The sequence below is a fragment of the Numida meleagris genome, chromosome 3 (assembly GCF_002078875.1).
Source record: "Numida meleagris isolate 19003 breed g44 Domestic line chromosome 3, NumMel1.0, whole genome shotgun sequence".
Classification (NCBI taxonomy): Eukaryota; Metazoa; Chordata; class Aves; order Galliformes; family Numididae; genus Numida; species Numida meleagris.
In genome coordinates, this window is record NC_034411.1 from 12,421,106 (window position 1) to 12,440,962 (window position 19,857).

Genomic DNA, 19,857 nt, shown 5'->3' on the forward strand with positions numbered 1-19,857 from the left:
CTACTAAAATTGATATAAATCTGGAAAATCTCCACTGAAATTACACTGGTGGAACAACCAGTGCCAGACCATAACTCAGCCTCATGGGGAAAAATCTAAGAGCCTGGAGTTCCTGGGGTTGTATTATTGCACCAGTGGGGCAGGGATTTACCCTAGGACGTTCCCCAAGCCCAGGGATAGTCAGCCTGTACTTGCTCTAATGTGTAAGGGATGGAAGAAATCAGAAGAGAGCATATAATAAATCAACTGACAGTCTCTGAAAAATAGCTGTCCTGTCTCCTTAATATGAGAGAGAGTAATGTTCTGAGGGCAGGAGGAATTCAGCCTTAGACAGAAAACATTCCTCTATAGGGGGACAAAAAGTGATCATTCTGTAGCTTAATCAATCTCAGGCCTCTCTTTGAGGAAAATAGCATGCTGCTTGCAACAGCATGTGTAATAATGTTTGCTGAAATATAAACTATGGCCAGACACCCCAAGATGGAAGGTCAGAAGTCAACTGAGGATCTGGCCACAGATGTTCAGCAATGAAGATCAAAATGCAATATATCACGTTCAGTACTTTACCTCGAGGAACAGGTTGCAGAAATTTCTCAGCCTATCTCCTTCATGGTAAGCGTACTCACCCTGCATGTAGCAAAGCTGTAAATCACAAATCGCCAGGTTACTTAAAGACAAAGCCCACCTTTCCTAATTTCTCTCTCTCCTGTGTCTGAGCATTTTAATATTTATACAGTGAACTTGCTCTTATCCACAAACGCAGCTCCCTTGGACTTCTGCAATGCTTCTCAAGTCCATCTACCAGAGTGAAGAATCATATGACACCACTTAGTCCCGCCCCAGCCCTTGATATATGTTTCCTAAGGCCAACATTTGATATTATGGAATGTGTTGTAATCAGTTCTTAAAGTTATAGCACCACTGGATTTTTATTAACTTGCATGACAACAACAACAAAAACCCAACAAAAAGTGGCCCCTCATAACCAATCAGCCTTGTTATATCCTGAAAGCAGCTTTAACAAGCAGAGAGTAATATAGTGTAATTGGTACTCCGCAATTTAATTGTACTGTTCTTAAATCTAATATTGCAGCTGTGGGTTAAGTTTACACCACAGCTTTCAAGAGAACATGAAAGTGTGGTACATCTGTGCAACAGAAACCTAAACATCTCTCATCTGATGTGTTTACAATGACATTTGATAGTGTGGAATGGTTTGGAGTTCATTCTTAAAGCTGCAGAACCACTTTTCAACACCACAGAAAGGGGAAAAAGCTGCAGTCTCCCTCCAACTACCCAGCCCACACGAGGCTGACGGTTCTGCTGCTGAAGGCATTGCAGGGAAGCTGCAGACTACGACATTTCCTCCAAGCATCTTTGAGCATTTGTCACTGGAACAGTGGAAAGGAGAACAAGGACGTCTTCCTCTCAGATGACATAACCAATTATTTGCAAAATAAACCACTCAAAAAGCCTGCAGCTCGACAGGCAAAACAACCCCTGACATGCATAAACCAGACAAGAACATTTCAAGAAATGCTATTGAGTGGGTGACCCTAGTGCAGTTAGGAATGGTGGAGCTCTCAATTTAACAGGTGGGAGAACTGCTTATGGTATCTTCAGCGTCACATTCTGTACAACTAACAGCTTGGGCATTATGTACTTGTTAGTGAATTTATTAAGCCCATAAGTAGTTCAGGAAACTTAGGAATGGGCCCATAAATGTCATCTGCAGTTTGTGAACTGTGAGTATCTGACTGTTTTGATCAAGGTTTTTATGGGAAAGTTAAATGGTTATTAAAATTATTTACTGCTGCTACATGAAAAGGGAGCAAGCCTGCTGAGAAGCTCTCAATGTGATAAGATGTGGAAGGCTGTAGGTCAAATGCATTAGAATAAAAGCATTTCTTTATTTCTAAGCCCCAACTTTTGCACATTATGAAGCTCATAGTATATTGACGTGGCAGAGAAAGGGTCTGTAGAAAGGAGGAAACATTTCCCTTTCCCATAATCTGTTGTCAGAAATACCTGATGAGACAACTATTCTTGTTCTCAGCATTAGCCTTCTAATGTTTTTTGTCCCTGGAAAAAGGCATGATAGGGTAAATTAGTTAAGAGGTCACTTTCTGCTCTGTAGCAATCCACAGGGATGTCTTGATTTATGCTCTTCAACAGACAGAATTCAATTTCACTGATGAAGCTCAATTATATTGCCATACTACACTGGATCAGTTCAGTTTTTAAACTTTATTCTTTCAGTCAAAATTAGGACTATCCGAAGCCTCTTCATAAAAAGGGGCCATAACAAAAGCTGTACGCTAGCAACATGATCAATGGATGCATTCATTCTGCATAAAAAATACCATAAGAAGAACAGATCTCCTGGGAGGCAAATCTGTATCAATATTTCAGTCTCTTAAATACAGAAATTTGATACAATAAAATGCAAAAACCAAGCTTTCCCTCCTTTCAATTAATTGAGAAACAAAAATTGTCCTTAGAAGGGAAGAAATGCATTCGTATTTGGTTTTTGGGTTTCCCCCCCTTTCATAGCATCATAATGTTTTCTTCATGGGCGGAAAACTTAATCTTCAAATTCAAACTGAGTTTCTTCATACAGTTCAGGATGAGATGACTTGGAATACCGGGAATATTTCAGATGTAGAAAATCACCCAATTCATCCAAAGCACTCAAAACCTGTAAGAACCATCACACTGTATCAATTCTCTTGGAAAAGATATGGAGTTTGACTATCTTCTACTTTACAGCAGAAAAACAAGGCCATAAAACCCTCACAGAAAGAGAGTATTATGGGCAAATGTTGCTTTTAGTCTCCCATAATGAATATGAATTCAGCTACTGATGTACACTAGAATCCATGAGAAGAGAATTTACTCCTTCAGTGGATCATGTTTCATCAGTCAGTAAGTGAGCACAGATTTAAAAAAACAACATTCTAGAAGCAAGGGGAGAAATAATAATCCAGGTAAAAAGTTTTCATTGCTCATGAAAAAGGCATATGTAAGGCAAAACTTTAATGTTTCTATACAGATCCTGAAGACTGAAATAGATTTCCTTGGATGAGATTCAGAACACAAGGCTAATCAGAGTCACCATAAACACCCTAAACAGTTTTAGGTATTTCTAGAGCATTCCATTGTTTTCTTGTAGCAGTATCACAGGCAAAATTAGTAATGCATTAGGATTGTATTGCAATTTGCTGAGCTGTGTCCTCTGCTCTTAGTAGATTCAAAAAGTAGCAGGGAGTTCTGCGTCACAGAAAAGCAGCTAAATGTCTTGTAGCATCTTAACCACACTCAAGAACTGCCAGCCTTTTGGAAAAGAAAAGGAAAAGAGCAGATGTGATTGTGAGTCTGTTTCTGTTAGGCCACTGAAATGTGCTCAAGAACAGAGAGAAGTATTTCAGAATTGGTTTATGCAGAAAGATAGCTTCAAAATCATTAAGGAAGTTATTTTTGAGAGCTTGCCCTTTAAGTGGATCTTTGCTTTTCGTAGTTCCAGATCAAGACTCAAAACAAGTTTTGCCAAAGGAAGGTGGAGGTTTTCATTGTGCTTGTTACCTGTTATTACACTGGATTTAGGAATGTTCACAAAGTATTTGCCCTAAGAAAACCTTTCAGTCTGCGTGTAATTAAACTCAGGGTGTTTCCATTCTCCCATAGTGTAAGGACATTTAAAGAATGCCACAAATAGTATAAAAATGACTCCAATTTCCAAGGCAAAACCACAGTACGTTCAAGAATGATAGCTGGGGAGCGTTTCAGGCCATCACTGGCACCGGGAGGCGGTGGTGTGCAGGTAAGAGAAGCAAACATGCAGCGATGGCTTACAAATGTAATGGCCTTGACACTTGGGTTGGTTGGTGAGGAAGCAAAGCAAAGCAGCAACCTCAAGAGACTGATCTTCAGATCAACTTCCTTGCTTTCTACCAGTTATGCAAGCCAAAAACTGCAGAAACAGTAAAAGGCGACAGTGACCAAGGTGTGTACATAACTATGCCCTGCTCTATGCGATTTTATGATATCATACCCCGCTAATAACCACTGCACCTTTAAGAGCAGCAGGGATTTTGCACTACACACATGCAAAGCAGATTTCTCAGTGTTGTTTAAGAGGGGCCCACACTGGACTGGGAGCTGGTCAGCCAGGCAGAGCTCCCATCTCGAACCCATATGAATCTCAGGATGCAAATGGGAGTCAGGGGCTCTTCATAGGCACACGTGTGCCTGCATGAAGAAGTGGCATCTTCTACTCAAATGCCTTCTGTGTTCGCAGGGTTGGTTTTGTGTTTTTTTTTTTTTTCCTTTAAGCATCATACTCATGCAAAGAGAAGAAAAGGAAATCTTAAAATGTATGGTTACTCTCAGCATTGCCTGACTCCAAGTTGGTTTGTTCTGAGAATGAGGAACATACATCAAGCCAAGCCAAAAAGACCTTCAGCAAGAAGGGGAGATGGAAAATGTCAAAGATTTGTATTTTTTTTTAAGCACATTTCTGACTGTGTTGGAATGAGGGTTTAAGATGGAAATCTCAACGTATTCTTAACAGTGTTTCTGCTGTCAGAGAAAGTTACAGAGCTGAAGGAGGCCAGACAGCACCAATTAAACCTCATTAACTTTAAACCATTCCAAATATGGTTTGCAGTTTCCACCTGTGCCCCCAAGGCTGTCCCATGTAATGCTGCAATTCAAGAAACACGTAGAAATACAGAATGAAAATAGGGGCATGGAAAAACTGATCTTCAATTATTGCACATTGGTTCAGGTTTCCTACTCTGATAGTTTTGATCTAGCAGTTAACATTTTTGTCTTGCTGTGTTTTTCATGTACGTCTTCATTACTTGTGACAGACTTGGCCACTACTAGAAATAGAAGAACATAGTAAGTTAACTGTCTCATAATCTGTATTTTAAAATAAAATATATAAGGCTACAATGCCTTTAAAGATCAAGTGACAAGATGAGAAAAACAAACGTACAAATGAATTACTGAGATACAAAGTAACAGAGACACAGCTCCTCCCAACTCCCTTTGCATCTGAAGTTAATTTCAGCAGGACATCTGTGCTTACCGTGTCTAACATCTCCCGTGTATGTGCAGCTGACACACAAAACCGAGCCCTGGACTCTGTGATAGGAGTAGCTGGAAACCCAACCACAACAACCCCGATATTTTTTTCTAACATGCGTCTTGCAAAAGCCCTAAGGAGGGAAGAAGAAAAAAAGTAAATTACCTCCAATAAACTGACCACAAAGAGAAAACATTCAAGTGCAATTAAACAATGGGTAAAATCTTGACTTCAATGGAAGCGGATGGTAATATTCTCACTAAATTCAATAAAAGCCAGAATTTTATCAGTAGGACAAAATTCTTTACTGTTTTAACAGCTCATGAAGCCAAGTGAGTGTCAAATACTAGTGATACGATGGCAGAGAGAGCATTGTAGAGCAGAACTGACTCATTTATGTCAGTCAAAGGCTTTGAGTGCAAATCAAAATGTGGGGGCCTTCGCAGTCCCTAAGTACTGAAGAAGCGGGGCCTTTGGAAGGTCTTGGAGCTTGTTTCCAGCACATCAACAGGAATCGAACGAACTGTGTGATGGTTTAGTTGCTCTCACAAGTACTCTGCCTGTTTAGGAACACTTTGTGAGGTGTGTACTAGACCTAGAGTACACAGCCACACTAGGTGACCTGCAAGAACTCCCTGCATGTTGACAGTTACATTTGTCATGTCTGTGTCAGAGCACAAGTGCTGCTGGATGGGCACTGAATGGTAAAACATCTTCGCTGTGCAAAGATTGTTCAAATATCAGATGGCGATAAAGAGAACCATCAAAACCAATTCATACATCAAAGGCTAGTTATCCCTTCTAAGGATTACTAGTTAAAAAAATCCAAGTTCTAAATGTTATCAGGAATGTCATTCCATGAAATCACCTAATGGAGGCTGTTTCTCCTATCTACCAAAAACAACTACACTTTTCACAGCTTACTCCAAGTAACCTTCGAATTTGAATGGTGTTGGTTTTGCTTACGAGGTGTTTTCAGTACTTACCCTATCTTACCAGGCATATAAAGGAGTAATGGGACCACAGGAGAATCATCGTTGCCATAGATGATGAAGCCCATTTCGTGCAGTCTTCTTCTGAAGTATCTCGTGTTTTTCCCAAGCTGGCGCACTCTCTGAAGCCCTGAAATGTGTCAGTCAGGAGAACAGTCAGTGCAAAGGTCATAGCTGGAGCCTGGTAACGGGCTGGAAACAGCTGTAGGTAACAATTCAAAAAGTTCAACTGACATACACATGTTGTTCCTTGATTCAGAATAAAAGCACGGAATGAGCAAAATGCAGCTACATGGATTATTATGGCACTGTAGGACAGACAGCTGATATTTCTGTGCTTGTGAGGTGCCCTTTCACTGGCTGAAACAGTCTTGCTTCATGTCTTCTGGGGATATTGATGTGAACAATTCCCTTTACTGTACTGCACTGAACAAAGTCTGCTGAATGACACACACACAGAGAAGCAGTTACGAGTCAATAATGATACAGAACATCATAGAAAGGGTACATTCTTTCTCGACAATTCACAGGAAGGAGAAACAACAGAGATCTCAATACATATGTCAATACATTCATATATTTTCTCACTAAAGGTATTCTGCTAGACTCCCTATATCTTAGTTAGTTATCTTACTTAGCCTATGGTAAGCTCAAAGACAACTTGTTCTCACCTTCTTTTGCAAAGTAAATGACGAATGCTCAGGGAGAAAATGTGGCAATCCCATGAGATGCTTCCTTATTCTTTCCAGAGATCCCAGAGGCCCAACCTGAACATCCCTTCCATACGTTTTGTCACTTACATCAAACAACTCATGCACTTACATTCACAGGACAACACTCAGCTACAGGCAAGCATTTACAGAGCAGATAAATTATAGAATTATATCCAGTTGTGAGTGTACATATTACTGCAGTAAGGACAACTGGTAACCGATGAGAAGCTTTAGTTCTGTGGCAAGAAGCCTGATTTTATAAGGAATTCTAACTGAGCCAAAATATGCTGTCTTAAATCCTGCGTTGCCTATTCTTTGATATCTCTTTGAACTACTGTATTCACATCAGTTACGTCCTGTAGCATGTACCATTGGTCCCGCTACAGACACTATACAGACTTGCCCTGGTTCCTGGGGATTTGAGCCACTGCTGTGCTGTGCTCCAGCATACTGCAGGACTGTAGTTTTTCAAACATTACAGACACAAATTTTGGTTCCTACATTGTCCTTGGCCTCTTTCAGTCACTAATCCACAGATACGTCCCCCAGCAGAACAGACAGAAGAGTTGAAAACAATTATTTTAAATGGAAAAAAAAAAAAAGAAAAAGATCAAAAACAGCAGAGAAAGTGCACTTGAAAAGTCAGCTCAGCTTTCTTTTGCAGTGTCACTAAGGAAGTGAACTCTGACAAGCACAGTTGCCTCCCTACCCACTGCATACAAAAGGGAAGAGCCACACTCATCGTTACTGTAGGCAGGGGCTAGACAATGCCCTTTCCCCACTCTACCCACATTATATTTCATCAGTGGGCTGATCCATGTGCTGCACTTGTAATGCTGTGCGGTGCTGACAGGGATGGTGCCCCCTATCCTGCAGCCACGCACTGCTGCTGCCCACTGCCTCCCCACCACTGGCCCTGGGCTCATGTAGTTACGCAATGAATGAAGCCAAGTCCTTCATCCGCCTGACCTGGCCAGAAAGAAAACAGTCACAGCGCTGTCATGCAGATCATGTGCAGGAAACATGTGGTAAGAATGGGATTTAGTGGGATAACATCTCAGCTATACTCCCATCTTTCATTTCTCCTGTTCACCAGCCCATACTTTCAATATTGCTTAGGTCACCTCACCAGACACAAGCAGCAAAGTCCCCAATACAATTCATCTGCTCTTTTCCCATTTGCTTTCAAGTTGCCTTTGCACAGGTGTATTTTGTTTTCACTTTCCATTTACTTTTTCATTTTCCTTTCCTTTTCATTCTCTTCATTCTTCATTTACAGCTTTCTGCTGCCACCGTTCTCTGACCGGGTGCCTGTTTCCTGATGTCCCATCTCGCTCTTTGTATCCACAGCAGCCAGTCAGGCACTTCCATTTGGTGCACACCGCCTTTGGCAGACTCGTCCTTCAACCACACTCTGCTGCAGCACCTGCTGTGGCTTTTCCTCCTCTCCCCTCCTGGCTGAGGTGGGGATCACTACACCTGCATAAACCTCTTCTCCACTAATCATTTCCGAGTGCACGTAGGTCTGAACAAGATCTACACTTCATCTGTTCTGTATCTTCCTGAGTGAAAGTTCTGTCAACATTCTGGCTGGAAAATTTATAGGGAAACTGGGATTTGCTTCACAGTGATCCGTGTACGCGGAACAAATTAAAAGATCTCATAAAACCAGTGAATATGTAACTTTATGCACAAACTGCCCACGCAGACAACCTGTTAGTTACAGTTTCAGTCATTTGGTTTAAAGTGTTCGGTGGAAGAGATCTGCTGGGTTAGAAAAGGCCGCAAATAGCTTAACCATCTCTCTAGCGCTGCTAAAACAAAAACAGCTGTGCCAGAGAAAAGAAAACAAATGAAACACAAAAGCATCCTACTACAAAGCTTTTCAGTCACTAATAAAAACAATAGTCTCTGCTATTTCCAAAAATATTTTTGGTGTAGTAGATCTCAAAGAACCAGGAGGAAATACTGGGGAAGAGAGAAGGAGGCAGGGGAGGTGGCTAAGGAAAGGGGCTGAAAGAAGAACTTCAGGACAATCTGGAGTCTGAAGAGAACCTTTTCATTAAGATTTTATTAATGTCTCTTGCACACTCATTTTATAGGGAGGTGGGTAGGGGTGTGACCTGAACTGGGGGCTCACAGCCACTGCTGCTTCTTGCTGTCTTAGCCGCCCCTAAGCTAGTTTCCAAATGCTCAGCATTTGAAACTACTAGATTTTCAATTAGGGAAAGTTTTCATAAATGCAGATGTTCTTGGCGGATGCAGTTTAATACTTGCCGCCTTCTCCTCTCTATTCAGCTGTTTACCACAAAGCTGGAAACAAAGTGTCAGCCATGCAAGATTCCAGGCCCTTCAGTATTTATCAAACCATATGCTCATGGCACAGGAGTTGATCATCTTGTTTCTCTTTCTTTTAGGTACCAAGAACTTAGAATCCAAAGGAAAAGAAACACAACAGCTGAAAGAGCATTTTCTGGCATCCTCTAAGCGTCAAACACCTCCTTTTGCAATTCTGCCCTGCTAAATCCATGTCCTCGAACAGTTGGCGATGGGACGGGTCCCCTTTTGAAAATCCCCACGGAACTCATTTGAAGAAAGCCAATGCTGATGCAAAAGAGCCACTTCAGCGTTTTAGAAACATCTCAAAATAGTAATGTCACTTGCAGAGATGCATTAAAGAGCCTAATAAAAGATCAGAGCATTCGCATATATCTGGAGGGAAAAAAAGCACATTAGGACACGATTGCTACACACACTGGTGGGTGGGTGGCTGGGAGGAACCTACTTCTTTACCAAGTGTCAACACTTTCCTTTCTCATGTGAAGTTCTGTGGTCAAAGACCGCATACACACAGCACATAAACAGCCATCTTATGCACCATCCTGATAAGAGCAATAAAACCCTTAAGTTTTCAACTGTATTTCAGTGCTTTTTTCCATCCTATATGGGACCCTCCAAAGTCAGGCAAATCTGAACAAAATGTTTATTTTGGTCTCACTGGCCCCATTTTCCCCCCGCACTGCAGATTAAATCAGCATAAAAGTGATGGAATTCAGTTTAGAATTAGATCTCAGCCCAGATCTCACTGTGGTATGTTTAATCACGGGCACTTTATTTAAAACTGTTTTCTTCGACTCTTGAGGCTGTGATCTTGCACCTCTTAGTCTTGCTAACCTCCTCCTTTTATGAGCAAAAATCTGCAGAGTCACAACTAAAATGATACAACTTCATCTATGTGAGGGCAAGAATTTGCCTGTACAGCACTAACTACAGGATCAGAGCCTCAGCAAATGTATTTGTTCAGAACTTCTTGGTTTTCAAAATTCTTGAGGATTTACATCTCCACAGCCTATGCAAATAGTATACAGCACAGCTTGGAGGATACTCAGGTCTTATACTCCCTAAAACAAGTGAACCACAACACAGCATATGCTCAAAGAGAACAGAAAGCCCAGACACGGGAAAACTGACCCTTTTCTAATTGAAATGGAGCCCACTAATGCTCCTGAGTTTGCAGCTATGGTTGAGCACGACTTTATTAAGATCTCCACATGTTCTTTTTAGCTGAATTAAAAAAGGCCATAGAGAGGGGAGACAGAAGGATAAAGGATTCTTAAGCTTCACAAGTTATCTTAGTATTGCCTGGAACTTATAGCGATACATAGCCAAGTTAAGGGGAATGTACTGAAATACTGGATTATTTACTTGTATAGTACACCTACTGCTGGTACATTTGGAGTTTACATTTGTTACACTGCTTTAAAATATTTACTTTATCGCAAGATTCTAAGGTGTTGATGAATCTGGGAAAAACGTTGATGGTATTTTTATTTGACTTGCGTTATTGCATATTGCCAGTTTGAGTTCATTAATTAATCTCCGTAGGCTTTTCAAAGGCTTTATAGCTCACAATTAATGTGGTTTAGTTTAGGAAAAAAAAAACCAACCACAACCAAGAGAAGGCAAGAGAGAAAGAAATGATAAAAGATAGATGGTTTGCTCAGGATCTCTTTGAAGCAACAGACCTTTTAAGAGAGCCACTAGGAGCAGTGGAAGCAGTGGATGCTCGGTCGCACGCTGGGCTAGGCTACAGACCTGCTTGCAGCGAGGAGCCGCTCGGCAGTTTGACAGCAGGAAGGCATCCTGACTACGGGCGTGAGGGCCTGATTGCAGGTGGGTGTTACCTGGCACAGCTCCATGCACTTCAGCAGAGCTGTGCTACTTACACCAGCTGAGGACCTTATCCTGCCAGCAGAAGAGGTAGTAAAACCATCAGCTCTCTGAAACAAAAGCTTGCTTTCCTCTTCCAGAGATGTCTGTTTTTTCCTCCTGCAAGGTTTTAATAAGGGAGAAGCTGGCTGCGTTCAGTTCTTGCACAAACAGTCTACCTTTGAACTACCACTTGAACTCTTGTAGGCTTCCAACCTTGGAAAGTCTGACTCGGTATATTGAAAACAGGAATAAGCAACCTGTAACCTTTCCTATCCAGATCTCAGGTGTATTTTCAGTGAAGGAGAGCTTTTTTTTCCTGAAATAACTTCAAAGAAGGTAATCCCACATTGCTCTTCTTTGGCACACGGTGGACTGTTCAGGATACAAGTCCACCTGCTTTAATCTCCCCCAGCTGCTGGTTCATTGGGTATTCCTAGATAATTAGTCACACAATCAAACTTTCACATACCAGTGTCAGTGTGTCTCTTCCATCTGCATTCCTTGGGTGCAGAACTCTACTCCCTGCCCTCCTTGACTAACTAGATAGCAAAAAAGCAAGCTTGCATGGGCTGAAAAAAAATTGGAAAACAATAGCTCTTCCCAACTAAACTGTTGCAGATGGACAGATTTTTTTTTTCCTCTGGTTCCATTATAAGAGTAACACACATGTACCTCCATGTGCATTAAATCACCAATAGAACACTATAAAACTGGGGTGCCTAAAGGAAATATGTTCTCAGATAAAAAAATCTTTATACAAAATAACTTTGCTATGAATTGGAGAGAAGTGAAGATATTTTCTCCTCCAATCTAGTGCCAACTATAAACCTAGCAATTTCAACTTAATTCAACTGCTAAATAAGCCCTTATGGACTTACTTAGTCAGTCCAATTTTAACTGCAAACTGCTGCAAAACACTTTCCAGAGCAGACTACAGGAAGAAAAAGTGGCAACTTCAGTTGAAGCAGACAGAGGAGAGATTGTACAAATTCTGTCATTTTTGCCTTATTTCTCAAATGAGTTGACTACACCTACCCAGCACCTTATCTACACTCAGATATATAATGCCAGCATTCAGTGTCTCCCGCAAAACCAGGGACAGAGTAGCCAGCCTTGTAGGAGCTTTATTTACTCCCAGCACAAGTGACTAATCACAAAGCACATCAGTCTCTCAGCTGAAAGCCAGTCAGACTCCATGCGCCCCATCTATATCACACGAGGTGTTTCTGAAATGCTAATGATCTAAACACAGAAAAGGCACTTCTCTCCTTTGTGCTCCTCGGGCAAGCAGCATCTGGAATAGAGGAAGGCTCCTCGTGCTTGGTCTTAGAAGCAAAGACACCCTTAAAAGGCAGCTGTATCTTGATGTCCCTGGGGAAAGCATGGCTTTCTCTGCTGGAGGCAGGCTGCAAATCATCCAACAGATTGCACGCTGGGGTGTGCAGAGAAGCTCACAGGCTGCTCATATCCCTCCTTTGCCTGTAGTTAATGCTTAGTTGTGAATGCAGTGAGACCTATCCATGGGCAGGGTCTGCTAAAGGACTTGGCGTTGGTTTAACTTCACCTATGGAAGAAGCGGCTTCAAAAGTGGCAGGATTTGATCAATCCTCAGAGCTCCTGAAAATCCCACTGTAAATACTATTATTTCAAATTCTCTTCTTGTTCATATCAATGGACAGTCCCTGGATACGCTTGGCTTCCTTTAGAAGGTGGATCACACTGCAGGTGGCTCCACTGGAACAGCATGTCCCACTCTGAGTGCAGATAGCAGAATTCAGCTGTTTCATCATCCACTGCTGAGAGAACATCTACGATGTTCAGCTCAGACAAATAACAATCATAACAATGTATTATCAACATTAGCACCTTCACTGTCACACTCCACTAGCTGCGCAGCCAGTGCTGTGCATATAGGGGCTAAATTTGCTTCAGTGCTCTAAATGTAGGCGCATACTTATTGGGAATATTAACTTACTTAAAATTAAAGCAAGGTTCAGGCATTCTACTTGACGGGGACCCAAGAGAAGCAATCATCTCAGAATGAAGCGAGGGGAGAATTTGAGAGGGAACAGTAAAAAGCTATATGCTTTTTTTGTCTGCCTGCTTCTGCAAGCTGTTTCAAGCAGGTTCAAGGGGTCTGTCACTGCACAGCCTGCAGTATTACAGCTTACAGAATAGTTTCATGACCAGTTGAGTCTGGCACAGATTTACTTTGCTGAAAACAGGATCGTTCCCCTTGGCTTCAGCTGCTCGAGTCCTGGCACTAGGATTCATTCAGCCATATGGCAAACTGGCTCAGGGAACCATTTGGCTGTAGGTTAACCATTTGTGAGGACTTCAGTTATTTCTCAGCTAGATCAGTTCCCCAATTCAGTTCACTGCATGGCTGCACAAATGCTAGAGCTGGTGTAAGGAAAAGGGGCATGCACAAGGGGCTAGGAACAGGGAGAAAGGCTGAAAGGAGTTCCAGGCTGCCCTTCTCAGTGCTGGCTTATGCCAGGTTATAGTGGTGTGAAACTAAGGCAAAGATAATATTCTCAAAAAATTGCTGAGCTCTGATAGCAGTGGAAAATATTGGAAACCGAGATGTTGAAGAAGCTGGTCCTCCAGTTATGCAAAAATCTAAGGCAGATGGAAATGTCTTAAAAAGGAACCTTTTAAAGCCAGATCCTCTTAATGCCAAGCCAAAACAGAAAACAAAGTTCTGCAGCTTCTTTGCAATCTGAATGCACTCAGATGCAAGAACTCATGATCTGCTACAAACAGAAATGAAAACAAATAGCTGTGAGAAGATAAACCAATCATCACAAATGGCAAAGTACATTAACATTTTAAAGAAACGCTCTCTGTCTAAACAACATCAGGAATTTCCTTTTAATGAAGACAAGAAGATACCTGAGGATATAGCTTTAAGTTTTGCAGTGTCCCATAAAAACACATGAAAATGCCCATTGCTGTTGATAAATTCCTGTATGCCATGCATCAGTTAGGAAAAACAATGCCTTTGGAAACGCTATAATTTGATTTTTATACTGCTATAATTTATTTAGTAATTAACAAATTTGTTTTACATTTCCTAGCAATCTTAATTCTGTCTGATTAGAGGTTTTATTCTTTACCTATCAAATTTAAGGGTAAAAGAATGCTTTTGGTATTCTAGGGCAGAAGGGGAAAAAAAAGATCCAAGGTCACAGCTGGAGGAGCTGTGTTGCAAACAAATAAGTAAGTGCACATGAACATTTGCATAGGTCCAAGGTCTCTGAGTCAACTACAGTCTCATCATAGGGCTAAAACCACTAAGGCAGCTGCTCAGTTTCCTGAGGTATCTCCAGTGGCGTAATGAGAAGCCACAAGGAGAATGTATAGAGAATATTTATACTATGAATTATAAAGAGTAAACGCCAGGGGAAATTCTGCTTCCCATATCTTCTAATAAATGAGGAAAGACACATTTGAGATGAAAAGGTCACAAAGTTATAAGAGGGATAAAATGAGTTTTTTATAGACTGTATAAGCTGAACTGTGGAACTTGCTGTCTTATGACATTACTCAAGGAAACACAGCTGCCACAAGTTCATACACTTTTGAACAACTCCACTGTAGGAACTATGATAATACCTATGATGTTACACTACCAAGAATAAATGCATCTTGTTCTAACAGTTGCTGATTTTCAGAATTCTGTGAAGCATGGTGCTAAAAAATGCCAGGACTTACACTTCTATCAAAAATATGATTTTACATGAAAAAGGAAATACTTCAGCAATTTTTGTTGTCATTCTCTGACTCTTAGCATCATAGAATCAGCTAGGTTGGAAAAGACCTACAAGATCATCCAGTCCAACCATCCACCTACCACCAATAACCCCACTAAACCATGTCTCTCAACGCCACATCTAAATGTTTCTTGAACACCTCCAGGGACGGTGACTCAACCACTTCCCTGGGCAGCCCATTCCAGCGCCTGACTACTCTTTCAGAAAAGCAGTATTTCCTAATGTCCAGCCTAAATCTCCCCTGGTGCAACTTGAGGCCATTCCGCCTCGTCCTGTCACTAGTTATAAAAGAGAAGAGGCCAACCCCCAGCTCACTACAACCTCCCTTCAGGTAGTTAGAGAGAGCGATGAGGTCTCTCCTGAGCCTCCTCTTCTCCAGACTGAACAATCCCAGCTCCCTCAGCCGCTCCTCACAAGGCCTGTGCTCCAGACCCCTCACCAGCTTCGTCGCCCTCCTCTGAACACGCTCCAGGGCCTCAATGTCTTTCTTGCAGTGAGGGGCTCAAAACGGGACACAGTACTCGAGGTGCAGCCTCACCAGGGCTGATAAAAGTCACTCAAGAGACAAAGGACTTCATCACAGTGACCCCAGACTTTGCCAGGAAGAACCAACAGTGCCCATCAACTTTAAGGGAACTACTGCCTTCTCCTCATTCAACATTTCTTGCGCTTTGTTCTCTCAAGTCACAGCAGAAAACATGGCAAAAGAATATAACCGTAACAGCTGGCTCTGATCTCTGCACAGTGCTCCCAATCTCTTTTACTGAGTTTAAGATGATCAAATTGCAGGAGACAAACATCACATTATCATGACATCAATGTTTCAATCTGATCTAGGACTTGATACAGTGGCTGGTAACCCTGCCTGTGGCAGGGGGTTGGAACTTGATGATCCTTGAGGTCCCTTCCCACCCAGGCCATTCTATGATTCTGTGATTGACTTTCCAAGCAATCATTTTTAATAACTGAAAATAAAGAAGAAAATATGGGAGATCAATCATTTGGGTACAAACCAGGATAAAACACAAAGAGTATTACTGCATTTCTGGCCTCTGGCATTATTCTCTGTATAATTTCAACTACTCTACTCTTCTGTGAATCCGCTGCTTAACAGAACTGTGGCAAGAGATGGAAGAAAACATAAAAGCACTATTTCTGGGAAAATAAGAGATAACTGTGAAATGCAAAAAATACAGAATATTTTCAGAGCAGCACTTTAAATGACCAAATCAATACTTCTTCCCCTGGTTTTCTATTACCTACTTAAGTGTCAGTAGTGAAGTTCACAAGAAGCCGAATTAACGCATTTGTCATCCTATTATTTCAAACGCTCCTCAGGAAGCACGTTCTAGTTAACATGGAACTAGCAAACTATAGTTTCATTATTTTCCAGAACACTGGCAGTATTTTCTGCAAGGTTCCCTACCCTACAGAAACGCCCTCTGGAGGACAAGCCAGCAAAGCAGATGTCCTTAGAAAGGATTCCCTGTTATCCTTGGGGAGGCAACACTATTTGAAATAAATTGCAAAATAAATTCCCTTTACCAATTAATCAGGCTTTCAGAGAAAACCCATGGGATCTCAGTTCCACAGAGGGACCATTATCACTCGAAACTTCTCTGCCTGGTGCCTCTGCTACATGGCTTACGCTCCCACAGGGACAGGTCACACCCAAGGTTCACCATTCTCTGTGGCAGCAGACCAAGATAACCCATCCACTGTTGTCCTTGGAAACAAAACTATCTAGGAGAGACAGAGCTTTCTCTCTTCCTCTCCTTTCGGAGTCACCATACTCCTCCCTCTGTACGCCTAAGCAGCACTGTGTAGTGTGGGCCAGCACAACAGCTTTTCCCATGTTTTGGTGTGCTTTTTGGTAGTCCAGAAAGCAGCCTAATGAAGGAATGCCCACATGAAAGAAAACACAGCAGACTAAAATAATGAATCTGGCTCAGAAGGGCAAGAAGTATTTTTACACTTCACAGTCAGTTTGCTAGCCTTAGTACAATACTCTAAGCTATGACATTTGTTTGCTCATTTGTTCTTCTATTTATTTTCATTTCATATTACAAGACAAATTTTAAAGAACTAACAGAACACTAATTTATTTATTTAAGCATCTGCAGGACACTTAATAAGCACTTTGTGTACAAATACAAGCATTGGGTCATTAAAGAATACCGTTTCTGAAAGAGAAGACAATGCAAACTCTTCAGCCCTAAGACAGTCAGACATGTACATATTAAAAGACTTTGTCTTGAACCTCGCTCTTCTATTAACCTGCACTGAGCAGAGTGCAGAACCACGCTAGCTGAAGGTCACTTGTAAGAGGCTTTGAAGGTTTGGAAATGCTGTGTGTGTTTACACATGCAATATCTTACATGCAGCATCTAGGAGAGCCCCGAGTATGGCACTCTCGGACAGGCCCAGTGTAAGGCTGCCCTCTGATGGCAGCATTTCCTACAACTATCCCAGGGTGTAGCACAGCACAACGGGCTGCATACAGTTCCCAAGGTAGAAGAAACATGTCAGAACTGGTCTCTTACAAGGAACAGGATGCAGACATCAGCATACATCACCCTGACCTTTCCACTTGAGGAGGTAACTATAGTTTCCAACTTGCCTTCTCTGTCAAAATGACAAAAGCATCATTTCCTCATTGTCTACGTATTGCACTAGAATTTTGCTTCGCTTTGTTATCGAACTCAGCAGAATTTGGCGCTGAGACTGGATTCTGTATCCCTTCTTTTGTTCACTGAGGCCTTGTAAACTCTGGCCTCACTGAAGGGCTGTGATAAACATCTCAATAGTCTCGTGTCTATCACGGCTGGAAACCAACTTCTAGGCCATTGTAGCAGAACAATGCAGAGCAGTGCAGGGTTATCTTACATCCTCTCATGTATCTTTTTTCCTTTCCAACCCCACCTTACCCTCAGCCAAACCTACCAGAGAGAGCTAATACAGAATTGCTGTTAGTCCTGTGCTAGGTTAGGGAAAACAGCACAGTGATGCCGGGCCAATATAAAACACTGCAATTCAGAGCAGAGTGTCATCTGCATCTGCATGTTACACAATGATGTGATACTCAGGTATTGTTGACAAAGACTATACAAATTCAAAAAACACCAGCTTTTCTCTGAGGTATGAACTAACCCTTAGAACACTGAATACATATCAGCATTGCATTGAAATAGTAGCACATATATCATAGTATTGCTGTGCTGTGTGCTGCAGAGAAAGCATGTTACACAGAGGATTGGACTGTAGCTCCATCTACAACTTCAGAAAATACATATAAACATAATATTTTGTAAAGATGCCATGTACATGTTTTTTTTGGGGGGGAGAGAGGAGTGGAGTACAGGTGGACAAAATGTATTTCAAAACTAGTTGGAGGACACCATATCCAATTCTGTTGTAAGGTGGGAACTATTACAATCATCTCATACCACAATTTAACATCCAACACACCCACGTGGAAGTTTTGTGGCATACTCGAGATGCTTGCCATTTTGAAGGTTCACACTTATAAGAAGCTGAAGTAGTAGCACCTAGGCAACTCATTGAAGGCAAATCCTTCTAACACCTCCAGCAAAGTCAGACAACCTACTCTAAGAGCAATTTATGTACTATTTCTATATGTTGCTGCAAAGATGGTGACTATCCTTTGAATCAGGATTCAGGAATATTTCCATCTCTGCTGCATGTAAATGAGTGTGGAAAAAGTTGTATAGCTGATAGCACCTAGAAAGGTGATAATCTGGATATTAATTGTACAGTAAAAATGACGCCCTTTGTATTGCATTACCTTCTCAGTTTCCTTCTGGGTGGCATTCTGTGTGCACCTGTACACAGTACATGTAATTGAAATAACGTGCAGGCTGAAGAGGGTGGCTTACCTTGCGTTGTTCCATCAAACCCCATGACACACTTCATTGCTCTGATGATTTGCTCTGCCACAGGTGGACACATAGAGGTGGCGTACGCAGCGCTGTGAGAATGAGTTCGTAAAAAGTCCACGAGGCCCTTACACAAGGGAAACAAAGTATGAATGAACTTTGTGGTGCCCGAACAGCAGATCTCCCTCTTAACTAACACAGTGAGAACATGCAAAAAAAGAGGAGGTTTCACCAGCTGTTTACTTTCTTGGCTGCTACCATTAATACACAGCCTGAAGAAACATTAGGCAAGTGCAAGCACTTTGCAAGTTAAGTGAGGCAATTAAAGCTGAAATAGAACAATGTGTATGCGCTGAGACTTATTATAAAGGAGCCAAAATTATTTAAAGACCAATGAAGAGCTTCTTTTAAAATACTGCTCAGTCCATCTATGAGTGGGAATGAAATAAAACCTAAATGACAACAGCACAGTCTTCCCGCCACAAGACCTGATACAGGAAAAGTAGCCCAACTGGAATCTGTCTTTAGCTATTAGCATTTACATTTCTTACAACATAAAATTCCTAGTAGCGTGACAGGTCCAGTCATGTTACAGTCTGTAGAGCTGCTTTAACATTTCCCTGTATAACTAAGAGCACAATCCATGGTCCTAGCAAAAGCACTGCTGCGCTGTAGGTATGTTTAGAGCACAAGTAACTCTCCTGAATGCAGGGATAGAGTAGGAATTCAGAGCTTGATTGAGACTATCGCTGTTACAACAGCGCATATTTCATCGTGTAAATTGCCAAGTAACTGTTATTACAGTAAAAGCTAAATGCATGGTAGTGAGAAAGGGATGATGTCTGCTTGATAAAAAATGCCTCCAGAAAAAAAAGATACTAACACAAATTATTGCCATAAAAGTTGCATAAGTCTATGCTGGAACTCCAGTGCTAAGAAAAAAGATTTACTTAACTTTATACATGTTGTATATTGCTACATTGCAATTGTAATCCTAAGGGTTTAACCAAGTAGCTGAGAAAGCTTCTGTGCTCTTACTGACCCAGCAAAAAGAACCCCTGTAAGTTTATGGTTGCAGAAATGAAGGCAGGTGAGCAGCTGCCACCAAAGCCCAGAAGCCTGAGGCAAAGCTGAGCTATACACCAGGTGTGCAAAGAGTGACCACTTTCCTCTAAGAAA

The 19,857-nt window shown here is 41.6% G+C and overlaps 1 protein-coding gene across 28 annotated transcripts in view; it reads right to left on the minus strand.

Moving 5' to 3' along the window:
* Positions 905 to 19,857, minus strand: part of SPTLC3 (serine palmitoyltransferase long chain base subunit 3) — a 295,028-nt gene continuing 276,075 nt past the window's right edge. For all 28 annotated transcript variants that reach the window (XM_021392178.1, XM_021392175.1, XM_021392167.1 and 25 more), the window contains 4 exons: positions 18,679 to 18,805; positions 6,076 to 6,211; positions 5,093 to 5,222; positions 905 to 2,698 (listed from right to left, as the gene is read on the minus strand). In XM_021392178.1, the coding sequence (XP_021247853.1) occupies positions 2,585 to 2,698; positions 5,093 to 5,222; positions 6,076 to 6,211; positions 18,679 to 18,805 (507 nt within the window). In that variant the 3' untranslated portion in view covers positions 905 to 2,584. The remainder of the gene's footprint in view (positions 2,699 to 5,092; positions 5,223 to 6,075; positions 6,212 to 18,678; positions 18,806 to 19,857) is intronic.